The sequence below is a fragment of the Gossypium hirsutum genome, chromosome D04 (assembly GCF_007990345.1).
Source record: "Gossypium hirsutum isolate 1008001.06 chromosome D04, Gossypium_hirsutum_v2.1, whole genome shotgun sequence".
Lineage (NCBI taxonomy): Eukaryota > Viridiplantae > Streptophyta > Magnoliopsida > Malvales > Malvaceae > Gossypium > Gossypium hirsutum.
The window spans coordinates 11,363,456-11,378,024 of record NC_053440.1 but is presented as its reverse complement, the minus strand read 5'-3'; the positions used below and the strand labels follow the sequence as shown (position 1 = coordinate 11,378,024).

General features: G+C 32.9%; 2 protein-coding genes across 3 annotated transcripts; one reads left to right on the top strand and one right to left on the bottom strand.

Moving 5' to 3' along the window:
- The first annotated feature begins 2,632 nt into the window (after positions 1-2,632).
- LOC107926059 (photosynthetic NDH subunit of lumenal location 1, chloroplastic) lies at positions 2,633-4,308 on the top strand. Its single transcript, XM_016856830.2, has 8 exons — positions 2,633-2,811; positions 2,893-2,992; positions 3,065-3,148; positions 3,242-3,315; positions 3,425-3,547; positions 3,641-3,712; positions 3,795-3,891; positions 3,964-4,308. The coding sequence occupies exons 1-8, from the start codon at positions 2,746-2,748 to the stop codon at positions 4,065-4,067; spliced, it is 720 nt and encodes a 239-aa protein (XP_016712319.2). The 5' UTR covers positions 2,633-2,745; the 3' UTR covers positions 4,068-4,308.
- Positions 4,309-4,335: 27 nt separating this feature from the next.
- LOC107926058 (ABC transporter B family member 20) lies at positions 4,336-12,674 on the bottom strand. Of its 2 annotated transcripts, none has more exons than XM_016856827.2 (11): positions 12,074-12,674; positions 10,576-10,630; positions 10,298-10,473; positions 9,978-10,178; positions 8,900-9,159; positions 8,512-8,822; positions 8,169-8,389; positions 7,757-8,094; positions 6,830-7,617; positions 6,498-6,739; positions 4,336-6,268 (listed from the first exon to the last, which is right to left on the bottom strand). In XM_016856827.2, the coding sequence occupies exons 1-11, from the start codon at positions 12,470-12,472 to the stop codon at positions 5,039-5,041; spliced, it is 4,221 nt and encodes a 1,406-aa protein (XP_016712316.2). In that variant the 5' UTR covers positions 12,473-12,674; the 3' UTR covers positions 4,336-5,038. The 2 variants fall into 2 exon arrangements, with proteins under 2 accessions (XP_016712316.2, XP_016712317.2); XM_016856828.2 differs by lacking the exon at positions 12,074-12,674 and adding an exon at positions 11,137-12,021.
- Between the last annotated feature and the right edge of the window lie 1,895 nt (positions 12,675-14,569).

Here is a 14,569-nt window from a genome sequence, read left to right as displayed (position 1 = left end):
CATGTATAGATAATTAATATCCATATTTCAACATCCTATAATTAAATTAAATGTCATGCATGCTATATAAATCCCAAAACCTAAGTCCCATGCCACAGTTCAAAACACATAAAACAGTACAACTTTTGAATAACGGAAATTTCAAATAATAAATCCAAAATACTCTCATAAAAAAATCTGAGCCGAGACCTTCCGGATGTCGTGTCTGCGTCCTAACCTGATATTATCTGAAAAGATAGAAATTAAAAGAGGGTGAGCTTATGAAGCTCAGTGTAAGTCCCATCACAAGTAAATCAGTGCAAACAGTAGTTGACTCATACAACATAGCAATTTTCAGAACAAACACACTCATACAATGATCAGAGTCTCAATTCACTAAATCAACACATCAATATCATAATATTTCAGAATTCATAATTTATGTATGCACATGCTCATGAATGGTGATTTAGTTTCAATTTATCATGAAAGCATGATATTTAGTTAAAACTCTGATATTTGCATGCTTTTCTGTTTAGAAAACTATTACTTTAAATGTTTCCACTGCTTTGCAAAATATTTAAAGTGTTGATCAAGTCTTTTCTTAAATACCTAAAAGTCATTTTTCTAAAACTTCACATTAATAGTATTGTAATTGAATTACTAAGTAAAGTTAGTTCAATGAATGAATGTTTTTTCTAAAAATAAAATAGCGATATTTTTTCATACAAATCGTCACAAGTAAATAAGAATAGCTTTGCAAGATCACTTCGGTGATAAATATAACGTCTTCAACTTAACTGAAATTCTTAGATCAGGTCGGGTCGGGTCGGGAGTATTAGACAAATACTATAAAAGAGTTGTATTGAATTCTTTGTAAAGCTTGAATATGAGAGCTGATGTTTGCTTACATAATTTTTTTTTTACATTTTGATGTGTAATTTTTATGGGTTGATATAAATAAGAAATCACTATTTAGATTTTCTTTTCTTGATGAATTATTTTATAATATGAGCTCAAGATCTTAGCATTCCATTTCAGGATATATTCTATGAAAGGCTTATGACCTTCTACTTTTTAACACAGTAAAGAAAAAATTACTTGTAAATTTTTAAAATAATAATTTTTTAAAGAAATATTTAACATAAAAAATAAAAACAGTACAATGCCTATGAAAGAAATGAAACATATATAGGTTGATTATGAAAAAGGAAAATTTTTAAATTTCATAAATTACAAAATATAATAGATTTTTTAGGCTATGTTTGATAAATTAAGAAAATTAAGTGTTGAATTTAATTTACAAATTTTGTTTGGTATATTAATTAAAATTAAATATTGAATATAATTAGATTGTTTGATAAATGATAGTATAATCTTAAAGAAATATAATAAAATAAAAATAATTTAAATTGTTTTCTATTAAGTGATAAGTAGGTTCGTATCTACTTATTATTTTCCATATTTTTCTTGCAAAAAAAAAATCTAACAACAGAACATGCTCAAAAATTAAGTTGCTGAAATTATTAATTTTGAGTTGATTAAAATTTTTTGTCACTTGCCTTTAATTTCAGTTTATTTTGGGGTTTCAATTGAGCTTTGTTTAGATTAATTTTATGGATAGTGCTTTTGTAATAATAAATTATATAACATTAATACAAAAAATATTATAATTTAAAGTTAAATATGTATAATGATTAGTTATCTTAATTAAAATATTTATGAGATTTTTTTATATAATTAAATACACATTTTAATTGCTTCAGCCATTAAAATATTTGTAAATTTGATTTTTTTTAAATATAATAACGTAACAAAATCCGAATAACAAACACAATTAGCACAACTCAATGCATGTATTTATTTATAATTAAATCTAATATAAATAAAAAGACAAATTCCACAAAGCGCAGTTATATTCTTAGCATATAATATAACAAGGTATATGTTATGTTATTTTAGGTAATTTATATATTTTTAAAGATAATTTTTAAAACTTTTGTTATCCATTAAATTAAAATGTTTAATATTTTATAAAATTAAAAAATATTTTGTAATAATTAAATTTGGATTAAAGGTTAATTTTAAAGGTTAAAAGAATTCCATGCTGTTAAGTTATAAATATAATATTTTATATTTTTTGAATGATTTTGAATAAAAGTTAAATATAATAATTTTAATTTCATTTTTTAAACAAAAAAAAGTCATTTATTTCAATTTTTAATTTTAAAATTAATCTCATTATATGTTCATGTCATAATCGCTCCTGCACTGCTAATAATGTCGATTTCAATTGAGTTAAGACTCAGTCAACAAATCAAATACCCATCCAAAATCAAATATTGATCCACTAGTGATAAAGTAGTTATCAACCTATTTATTTTATTAACCTTTTTTTTTTGGAAAATTTTGTATTACTTATTTTATTAAACATAAAAATATTTCTTTTTCAATGGAATAAAAATCTTTTATAATTTATCAAATACACTCTTAATCTAAAACAAAAAATCATTCAAGTTCTTTTTTGATTTGCAGATTCTAACATTTGAAGTTGTTTCGTGAAAAAAGAAACTAAATTGTAAAAAAAAGTTTCGTAAGTGACCAAAATGTAAATTTATTAATAGTTTAGTGACATATTGTGAGATTTACCCAAAAGGGAAAGAAAAGTCCCCACACATCCATCCAATAGGAACCAACATATCCAAAGGCTGTTTTGAGAGGTGGCTGCTTCCTCTTCTTCACATAGTCATCCAAACCTCAAAAACCATGGCAGTGGCAATGGCGATGAATTCAGTTTCATTGAACTGGGTTCCACCTTCCTTTACAAAGAAGGTTCTTCTTATTCTTTCCATTACCTTCATCTGTTTTTATGTCTCTCAAACTTGATTCTATTTAATCGTTTCTATTTTGCAGGCAAATTATGTGACAAACTCCACTGAGCTAGCCCCACCTTCTGCTTTTTCTTCGCAAAACTCACTCACGTACACCAAAGAAACCATTTCCAATGAAGAAAGTAAGATAAACCCATTCATAATTTTTCTTTACTAACTCAATCACATGGCATTTACCTTTGCTTCAATTTCAGACAATTGCAAGAGAAGACTGTTGCTCTTGGGTGTTGGAGCTATTACAGCTAATTTACTCCCTGCAAATTCCCTTCTAGCAGAAGGTAATGTATAAATCATTTTATAACCTTAATTGTCGTAAATAATTTTTGTAACCTTTTTTTTTTCTTTTTCTCTTGTTTTTGGTCGTTTGACAGAGATACCACAAAACTATCGAGCTTTTGTTGACATTCCAGATGGGTATTCTTATTACTACCCATCAGATTGGAGGGTAAGTTGGTTTTTTTTTTTTATCATGGATCCAAATAGAGCGACCACAACGTGATGTTATGATTTTTAAATGATTGCATGACCAAAAATACTGTCCTGGTTTTTGTAAGGAATTTGATTTTAGGGGACATGATTCAGCATTCAAAGACAGGTTTCTTCAACTGCAAAATGTAAGGGTGAGATTCATACCAACTGATAAGCAAGACATCCATGAGTTGGGGCCAATAGAAGAGGTAAAAAAGAAAATTGGATATTGGTTTCCTTCACTTTTTTATCAAGGGAAAAACAGAAATTGGGGGTTTTACTAAATTTTGATTTGTTTACAGGTTGTTTACAATTTGGTGAATCATGTTTATGCTGCACCAAATCAAATGGTCAATATACTTGATATGCAAGAGGTTTGTTCATAATAAATACAACTTTTATTTGGGTTGTTAAATTAATCAGAAAAGAATCTGACATGTTTTGAAAAAAATGCAGAGAACAAGTGATGGGAAAAACTATTATACCTTTGAATATGAACTCACCTCTCCAAACTATGCTAGTGCTTCCTTTGCAACAATAGCTATTGGAAATGGTAAATTCTATTTACCCGGATTCTTCATTTCTGTTAAATTTTCTCATGGACTTGTATTTTTGTTACTTACAGGGAGATATTACACACTGGTTGTTGGAGCACTTGAAAGACGGTGGAGAAGGCTTCGAAACAAGCTGAAAGTGGTGGCCGACTCCTTCAAGGTGCTTGACATCTGATGACCCCCCAACTTATCTTTTCATTGTATATAAACCCCGAAACATACCATTGGTTTTGTTTAGTTGAGCGTCATCGTCAACTTTAACTATTTCTCCTTCTTCCATTATTGCGTACCATTATTTCTTCAATTTTGTAATTGAGGCTACCACGAAGCCTCACCACGTATTATTGCATCTCCTCGACATGATACGAGCAACATTAAAATAATACGATTGCAGATAATCGGATCTATTTCGTGCACATGAAATGCTTTTGCAGAGTGTGAAATATAGAAAAAGAGGTTCAACTGAACATTTATTTACAGAGATTACAGCAATTTTTACCTTCTAAGCTTTCTTTAAGTAATCAAAAGTTAAAAATTTTACAACTCAAGTACATACAGCATTCAAGCTTTGGAGGGATCAGAGTTGCAAATTTTCATAGAAACGAGGGGGAAAACCTGAAAATCCCACAAACACACCTAAATGCATATCAACCTTTCTTCCTGAACAATAAACAAAATTTAATATACCTTGGAGGCAAAACACAGCCTTAATCTAATGCCTGCTTTCCCCTGTAAAGAATATGTGGATCTATCCCTCAAAAGCTACCCGAATTCCGAAACCCCTAATTCTGAATTGTCATACTCGTGAATGGTGAGTAACTATGTATTGACAAGTACCAGACAGAAAAGTGGGGGAAGTGAACCACACTCTACCTTCAAACAATGTAACTACAGCTACCGATCTACCTACCCACTGGAGTAAACATTGTTATGATGCTTCAACAATCCGGACATGCTCTTGGTTCACCCACTCGTAGAGAACATCTTTACAAGCTGCATCATCCCCGTTTTCCCTTCTGATTTGGGATTTTTTCAACCGAGAGAAGTGAAGCTCACAGATCGGTCATAGTTCCAGCAATTCAAATGAGTGAAATGAGTAATATACAGAAGAACTGATGCAAGTCACAATCAATTGCAAAGTCAAACCTAAACCAACCGATGCTGACGCAAACCTTTCCCGAAATGAGGTTGCGTTAAACGAACATACAAGCCATTTTTTGCTAACAAAGAATCATGTGTCCCTTCCTCAACAATTCGACCACCGTTAAGTACTACAATGTTGTCAACATGCTTCATCATTGCAGCTCTATGGGCTATCAAAATGGTTGTTTTGTTTCCCATTATCAATGTGTCAAGTGCCTCCTGCACCACTCGGCTTGACTCAGATTCGATGGACGAGCTAGCTTCATCCAATAATAAGATGGGAGCATTCTTCAGCACCACTCGAGCAATAGCAATTCTTTGTTTCTGTCCTGGAGTCAAATCCACACCCCTCATACCCACATGTGTATCGTAACCATGAGGCAAGCTGCTGATAAAATGGTGAGCATTAGCTATTCTTGCAGCCTCTTTCATCTCGGATTCGCTAGCATTGTGCCTTGCATATATAATGTTTTCCCGGATTGTAGTCGAGAAAATAATTGGCTCCTGTTGAACAAGACCTAAGTGGTTCCTCAACCACCTCAAATTGTAGAGCTTCAAATCCCGTCCATCAAGTAGAATCTGACCTGCAACTGGATCATAAAACCTCTCTATTAGAGATATTATGGTACTCTTCCCAGATCTTGAAACTCCAACAATGGCTACAGTTTGTCCCCCATTAACTTTAAGACTGAAATTGCTCAATACCAACATTTCCGGACCAGTGGGATAGCAGAAATCAACATTTTTCAGCTCAATGCTTCCATAGACGTTCGGTGGCTTCAATGCTGAGTTTTCATCTGGCTCAATTTTAGGGACTCGGTCAATAATTTCAAACACCGAAGTGAGAGATTTCCGCCTTTTAAGTATGTATGGTGCCAATCCAAATGGCTCCACCAGTGCAAAAGTTGCAAAAGAGAAAACCATGTACTCCTTAAGCGCTGTAGGCAGATCTATATAGCTTCTTTTAACAGAGAGTGCGGTGTACCAAAGGAGCAGAGCATTGCAGGCAAAAAGAAGAAACTGTGAAAAGCCAAATGCAAACCCTATTGCCATTCCATGAAAGAAACTCTGTTTCAATATTTTCTTCAACTGTAGCCTGTAGAGGTCCATTACCTTATTACCAGCACAAAATGCTACAACAGTGTAAATGTTCCTCACTGCATCCTCGAGGACCAATGATGCCTTCCTATGCATCTCCTGGATTCCCTTTGAAAATCCAGCGAGCCATAATTTCTGCAACATTTAAGTAGGCAACTATTAAGAAATTTGGATAAGGACAATCTTCCCTCCAAATTCAATAAGAAATGAAAAGGCAAAAGTATAGAGGAGAAAAAGAAGAAAAGACAATACATGGAACAGGAAAATTTAAGAAGCACAAAAATCCAGAAGCTCCCATGTTTTTTCGATAATGAAGTAATTAATAAATATATATGTATATATGTGTGGATACATATATGCAAACCTGTGCAAAAGCAGAGACAGCTAAGACTGGAAGGGTTGCAAATGCCACAAGTGCCAACCGCCAATGTAGCAACATCCCAATTAGTATAGCAACAATAACAGCAGCACTATCCTGTATAAATATTGAAAGCCGATTGCTAAAAGCAGCCCTTACAAATGTAGCATCATTTGCCAATCGCATGGACAAGTTATCAGGGCTATTCTCTTCGTTATCAAACCATCCAATTTCGTTCCGCAGCATTGCTGTCACATGACAGACAAAACAAGCTAAACAAGATGCATAAAATTCAGCATTCAAAAAAATTGGGAGTATTAATTTCTAGATTCAGATACCTGAGAACATCATTCTGCGCACCCGTTCAGTCATTTTCTCCCCCATAATGCCAAAGTAGAAGTGTTGCAAGAAGTTGGCAACAACAGTCACTATACCCATACAGGCAATTATCAAACACCACCTGTCTACTTCATCTTGTAAATGATGATGTTCTTGACGCCTATAATATGCCGTTACTATCAGTGCAATAGCATATGCAAGAAGTGGATTGAAAGAGCCAAAGATTGCTGCACCAATGCTTCCCAAGACAGCATAGAGCCACTCCGCAAAACTAAGCTGTGCCAACCTCCAAAATGACGGAGCTTCCCCATGATGCACATCCTTTGCTTCCTTAACTTCCATTGGGATATCATCAGAGTAACTGAGAGGCCGATTAAAAGTCTGAGAATGCGAACGTTCATTCTTAGGATCAGATGTCAGAAGGGGTGATACAGGAGATTCTGGGTCCGAATCATTTGATTTCTGCTGCTGGGCAGACTGAACATCAAGTTTAGGCAACTCTGGAAGTCTCCTTTCAAAACTATCCTGCCTCCTAATTGATGGTTCCTTATCACCAGCATCCACTGATAAGCCATTTTCCAGCATCTTCTCTGGTGGTGGACTATGAGCTTTAGGTGATTCTTGTGAGTTAAAAGCACCATCTTGGGGCCGAAATATACCATGAACTCTTTGGAGAGAAGGTGATTTGACAAACTTTGGAGATGAAGATTCTTGGAAGCTGTGAACTGATGAAGAATCCTTTTCAATTTGGAATGTTGACGTCTCCTTGTAATTCCTAACTGGCATCCTGAAAGAAAATAGAAAATAAACCGTTGTAGAAATAAAAGAGCATCCTTTTTCAATCAAAGAAAAACCACTAACAAGTAATTAGAATTCCAAACATATGATTTAAGCCTTCTTAGTAAAGCACCTATAGACTTAATTACCTCGGAAGTTTTGCAGCCTCCTCACATCTGAGGAGCTCAGCATACAACCCATCAAGGGCTAGTAACTCATCATGTGTACCCATTTCAACCAGCTGACCGTCCTCCATCACAGCTATATAATCAACATTTCTTATGAGACAAAGCTGCCGAGCTATTATTATAGTTGAACGTCCCAACATGAGGAGATCTAGAGCTTCCTGAACAGTTCTTTCAGCTTCAAAATCAAGTCCACCAGTAACTTCATCAAGCAGAAGGACTGTTGGGTTCAAAAGTACCGCTCTAGCAATAGAAAGTTTGATTTTCTGTTCTTCCGTTAATGCTAAGCCAGCCCTCCCCACCTTAAATTCATAGAAAATGGTTTCAACAAAATGTGCCGCAAATGAGAAATAATCAAGACGGTAAGATGTTTCACCTGTGTCTCGTACCCTCTCTCAAGTGAACTAATGAATGTATGTGCCCTTGCTATTTTTGCAGCTTCTTCAATCTGATCAAATGTAGCATCTCGCCCATAAGCAATATTATCTTTTATGCTCAAACTAAGCAAGGCAGGTTCCTGAGTAACGAGTCCTATTTGGCTTCTCAGCCATTCCAGCTTTAGGTTTTTAATATTCTCTCCATCTAGAAGAACTTCCCCTGCATGATGAAAAATAATCATTTAAGAATCATGAAGGTTGACTGACCACCCAGCAATGATTTCAAAACTTTAAATAACATGCCACTGCAATGTGAAATATAAAATCATATGGCCATCATACCTAAGGTAGGATCATAAAACCGTTCCATGAGTGGGATAATACTGCTTTTCCCAGAGCCATTTCTACCAACAAGTGCCACAGCCTTTTTAGCAGGTACAGTGAGATAAAAGCCACTCAGTATAGGAATTTCAGGTCGAGATAGATAACTAAAATACACATTCCTAAATTCAATATTTCCTTGAATGGAAGCTAGGATGTTTCCCTCCTGGTTCAAACCAGAGGATGAACGGCTAATCATCTCAAAAAGTCTAAAAGCAGCAATTCGACCTTGGTCAAAGGAATAGAAATTTGTTGCAGCTTGGTTCAGCCCACTGTACAGCAAAGAAAGGATCGGTAAGTCATAGAGATTAAATGAAGCAGGAAAAAAGAGGAAGAAATAGATGCTTACAGGCCACTTAAAATTACAGCAAAAAGAGCTGCTATGATTTCACCACCATGAGCTTTGTGATTTGTGACAAGGAACCTTCCAACCCAAAGTTGTAAGGCACAAGAACATATCGCAAGCCCATATGTAAATCCAAGCCCAAGCCCTTGCACAAGACTAATCAATATACCATATCTCAAAGTGGCTTGTAATGAGGTTGCATATGAATATTTGGCTAAAGTTTCATTTGTAAATGCATACAAGGTCCTGACATAAGAGACTGCCTGCAAATAACAAGAACTCTATGTATATTAGCATCACTTCCACACCGTGATTCTATGTAGAAAGTGAAGTTCAAGTAAGAAACTGAAAAACAGTGTCACCATTTCAAGAAATTCGACAAAACACAAAGAGGCATCATATTTTAATCAAGTTCCATCTACATTTTGATTCACCTTCTTTACTCCAGAAAGCAGAAGGCGGGTTCAAATGAAATTTAGATAAAATTGTTTTAGCTACTATAGAAACTGCAAATGAGCTTTTGCAGGTTAAAAGCAGAGGCCCAAAATTTGGATCTTTGGACAAGAACCTCTACAGAAAAGCTAATTGATAGGTTCGATAGAAACTCCAAATAAACAAAAGATGATGTGTATATACACATATATGTATATATAAAATTTTTTAGCCCCAATAAAAGTATTCAGTTAATTCAATTTGACAACAATTGTCAAAAGCAAGCAGCAATTTTCCCACAATGCCGTCTGGCCAAACACTCAAAAAAATAAGCATCTAAAGCTCCCTATAAATATTATATCAAGTAAGCATTGGTAAGTAACTTTGCCGTCATTTCTGTTTTGAATACAACTAACTAGCAAAGCTTAGTTTAGTACTCCACTCCTGAAGTGATCACACATTTCCAAAGAACATAACCATAGGTCCCTTGTATTAGCAGCCAATTCAAACAATAACAGCATTTTTAGACCAACATATATCATTTGGACAAGTCATTCTAAACAAATATTAAGCAAGTAGCCAAATTTTCATTCACTAGAGATCGATATTAACAAAAATAAGTCAGGAGGGGGGAGAGAGAGAGAGAAACCTGTTCAGCAATGCTAGCTGCCTCAGCATAAGCATCTTGAATATTCTCAGCAAGCCTGTGAAGAAATATATTGGATATGCCTCCAGCAGCAACAATGAACGGACCAGTAGCCAGAGTTATGAGCGCAATTTGCCAACAATTGACAAAACCAATAATTAGACCACCGAAAAATGTAGCCATGTTATGAATGTAATTCCCAACCTGTATCATCAAAGGAATACTAGGATTAGAGCAGACATTTATAACAAAATCCAACCCAAGATTAAGTTAAATTACAAAAGGGAAGAACCACAGGTGAAGCAACATGTGGCTGAACATACTTTTTCACTAAGAGCAGACTGGATGAGCAGCACATCACTCAATACTTGGCTCACTATGTCTCCATTATTCCCATAAGTATCAAAAAAGCTCATATCTTGGTTCAATAATACTTGAACATATCTTGACCTAATAACAGCAGTCTGTCGCTCTCCCGTCAGAATCCAGCATGAAACCTCTATTTCACAGAACAAAGTCAGCAAAAAATAGCAGAAAAGTTGCACCAATCAGAAGAAAACAAAAATGAAGCACTAACTGATTTGGATATGAACCAACCTACCTATCCAGCCAGCAGCGAAAACACCCGCAGCAATATAAACAATAGTTAAAGAAAGCTGCAGAACAAGAATGAACTAGTTGGTGACACATGCAATTACAAAACAGCAGGCCCTCAAGGAAACTAAAAATTATAGTTGATTATAGCAAGCAAAAAGCAGATAAACTAAACAGAAATTCAAGAGTCAAAACACGATTTTTCTTTTGTCCATGTGATTTGCACTTATATTAATAATTAATATCTTTAAGAATAAAAACAACTTAGAGTTAACCTAGTAGAAAGCAAGTTTCTAAATCTTCATAGTAACGATTAAAAACAAATATTGTTCACAAACAAGCAGAGAATACTTATATATACTCAATTTACATGCATGAATAAGAAGACATCTACATGAGAGAGAGAGAGAGCAAGTGAATGCCTAATTAACTTGAAGCACCAGCAGAATCTAACTAGTACTGCAACCAAAATCCGGTGGTTTGATTTGAAATTAACTAACTCATTGCATTAACAACTCCTTTCTTTATGTAGTTCACTATCCATCCAATCCCCGTCCCTTCCTTTTACCTTTCCACAAATGTACAAGTCTCAACTGGTCTAAAATAAATCACATCCTTCACTTTGGAATAATATGCTAATATTCCATAGTGGTGTCTAGCATTTCCAATGTGAAAGAAAGACCCTGCCCCAACCTAGAGGGAAGAAAATGAAGTTAAAACATCCACCCATAATATCAAAACAGCAATGCCCTATGGTAAGAATCCCATACAAGAAATAACCATTAATCTCAAATAACAAAGTTTACCAATATAACATGCTCTTTTACATCAGAAATGTTTCCAGACAATTAACTTCAAAGCTAAATCTCAGCCACCATCTCCTCAAGCTTGATGTGAAATACTGACCTCAATTAGGTGTCAAGTAGTAAACAACAAGCCATCAATATCCTAACACTACCATTCTGTAACTAAATAAACCAAGTCGAATATGTAAAACTAATAAAACAACTCACTTCATTGTATTTGCCACCTAAAATAGAAACAAGTAATACTCAAACTTTCGCCTTTAATATTGAATCATAAACATTACGCCCCACCCCCACCCAAAAAACAAAACAAAGTTTCTGCCATTTGCAAACCCCAGAAACCTAAAAGCCAGAACTTCAGGTACCTTGCCATTTCCAAACCACGTTCTCAAGAATCAAACAAATATATAAGAAACAAACAAACAAACAAAAAAGCAAAGGAATTGCTTAAATTCAGAATCAAAGGTTCCATCTCCCCTAATTTTCGAAGCTTTCTAAAACTAAAACATAATAGTTAACTAAATTCCCAAAAGTTTGGAAAAAAGAAACCATAAAATCCAAACATTTTGTTACACAAAAGTCATCAGTACTTCAGTCTTCACTCTAATTATCAAAATTATTAACTAAAGAACTAGCCTAAACCTTTAAAATCCCTCCCCAAAAAGGGTAAGGTTTTTACTTACTAAAAAACACACTAACCTCTTTGAACCTCTCAAACTGCTCATCCATTCTGTCTTGCCCCTGTTCTGGTGGCCCAAGTCCAAGAACCTGAATGATCTTCGCAAAATAATGTAAGTAAACAACAAGTGCAGTCCCATGAGCTGCAGCAGCAAGGGATCCAACGATCATGAGAACCCAATCAAGCCTGTCAGCACAGGCAAACAATCCAGAGAAGGGCACAGCGGCAGGGGGCGGTTCGATCTCTTCTTCCTCTTCCATCTCTTCATCCGCCTCCACCTGTGCCGCTTCACCAGAAGCTTCCGCTGTTGTATCCAAGTACGGAGACGGAGATTCCGGCGGCTCCGAAACCTCCGAGACTGGTGTCAAAGGTTGTATGTGGGGTGGTGACCACCCAAAAAAACCTCTTGATACCATCATCTTTAACGAAAACCCAAACCCTAACCCTAACTATCCTTTTCTTCTCTAAATTTAGCAGAAATTTCAAGCGGATCTGCTAAATTAAGAGAGTGGTTTTTAAAAAAATCAGATATTTTCCTCGTTGGGTAAAAGTTGGGGGGAGGGGTTTTATTTAATTTGGTTTTTTAAGTTAAAATGACGACCAGGTCAATAAAGGCAGATCAGAAACAAGAAAAATGGAGACAGCCATAATGAAAAGGAAAATAACATATTATTATTATTATTATTATTATTTATTTTATTTAAAATTCTATAAATACGAAAATAATATAATTATTATTTTTATACCATACTTAAAACTATCCTTAAGACCCAATTAACTATTATTAAATTATTTTTTAAATTTACAATATAAATAAGAACATCAATCATAAATATATATAAATAATAAAATCTAACCACACGTAATTAAATTAAAAGTCTAATTATAAAAATATTCAAATCTAAATTTTTAAATATTAAAATAATTATACATAATAAAACTCAACAACAGAGGATTTTATTATTAAATTCATTTTTACCTTTTGGTTCTTGATGATTCTATATATTTTCAACGGTCAAGTGCCGGCAAGAATTTTTTATAAAAATTATATTCCATCATATAATATATATTAGGTTAATTCAACCAATCAACATCATTTACGTATTTTTTTCCTTAAATAATTAATTAAAAAATTAATTATTCACATTTCTATTTTTTTATTGTATTATTGTTTTCCTTTCTTTTATGTATTATTACTTTTTAATTTATGTTTTCCTTTTTATATTTTATTTTAAAAAATATTTTTATTGTTCATTTTCAGTTTATTTTTATACAAATAAACAAAAAAAGGGAAATCATAGTTCGTGTATTTAATTTAATTTTAATTAATTAATTAATTATTAAAATATATTAATTTACATTACTTTGTAAATATATTTTTTTCTCTTTTTCTTTAAAATCTTGTAAAAATAAATTATTTATAAACTTTTAATACTCGTTTTATTTATTTCATAATTAAATTGGTTCAAATAAAATTTATATTAACTAGAGTGTTATTTTATAAACTAAAAAATTAAGTGCTCAAAAATTAAATATGTTTATTAATTCATTCAAAAAAATTAAATAAGCGAAAATTAATATTTTCGATGCTTTACTTGTTAAGCGTGTTTGATAATCCCTAATAAAAAAACAAATGCTAAAATCATAAAAGAAAACTATATTTAATAGTTTCTTAAAAAAACAAGTGGGACATTTGTGTTTTTTTATTTAATTTTTATAGTTTCTTAAAAGATAATTTTAATAATTAAATGTAATGTTTTTACATTTTAAATTTAATCCTAATTTTTAATTATATTTTAAATTTAAAATAAAAATGTTATCTTTTTTACTTATTTTTTATAAAAAATAAAAATACTTCGAATGTAGGCTCGAACCTATTGAATCAAAATACATAACTAGAAAAAGTTTTCTTTTTGGGGTGAAAACAAAAATTCTTTCTTCTTTAATACAAACCGATAAAATTGTTATTTTGAAAAATATGTTTATAAGTTGAGAATAAATTCTCTCTATTTTTCAGCAGAGTAACAATCTCTTAAAAGTTGTGTTAATAACTTTACCGGTGTTATTTATTTATAGAAAGAGAAAGTAGAACCCTTATAGAATTGTAGAGGTTTATTTTAAATAGAAAAACAACATCCTACTTAGAGTAGAAGAGAGATGAACAACTCACTCTTATATTTTTACTAGGGTTGCTGCCCCTTTCATGTTATATGAGAGGTTTTGGGTCTCTCTCACATCGCCTTCAATTATAAGTGTTTTCTAGGTCTTTTTAACCTAGTACTCTATAATATGATCCAATCAGATTCAATTTTTTTATTTCCCAAAATAAACTTTAATATCTACATATTAAATAATTTTCTCACCCCAATTTTACTCCATTAAATTTTTGATAAAATTTTGATGATTTTACCCCTAGTAAAATTTCGAGAAAATTCATTCAATATATCACAACTCGACATGTTCACTATGACAATGATTTATTTTCATTTTCGAGCTTCAAAATAGTCTAAAAACAT

What these genes read in the sequence shown, in the direction of transcription:
- LOC107926058 (XM_016856827.2), bottom strand. Translation starts at nt 12,472, where the DNA reads ATGATGGTATCAAGAGGTTTTTTTGGGTGGTCACCACCCCACATACAA. An exon ending in AGTCTGCTCTTAGTGAAAAA is followed by an intron (nt 10,179 to 10,297) that starts GTATGTTCAGCC and finishes TTGATGATACAG; the next exon opens with GTTGGGAATTACATTCATAA. An exon ending in GTTTTATGATCCTACCTTAG is followed by an intron (nt 8,390 to 8,511) that starts GTATGATGGCCA and finishes TTCATCATGCAG; the next exon opens with GGGAAGTTCTTCTAGATGGA.
- LOC107926059 (XM_016856830.2), top strand. Translation starts at nt 2,746, where the DNA reads ATGGCAGTGGCAATGGCGATGAATTCAGTTTCATTGAACTGGGTTCCA. An exon ending in AAATTCCCTTCTAGCAGAAG is followed by an intron (nt 3,149 to 3,241) that starts GTAATGTATAAA and finishes GTCGTTTGACAG; the next exon opens with AGATACCACAAAACTATCGA. An exon ending in ACTACCCATCAGATTGGAGG is followed by an intron (nt 3,316 to 3,424) that starts GTAAGTTGGTTT and finishes GGTTTTTGTAAG; the next exon opens with GAATTTGATTTTAGGGGACA.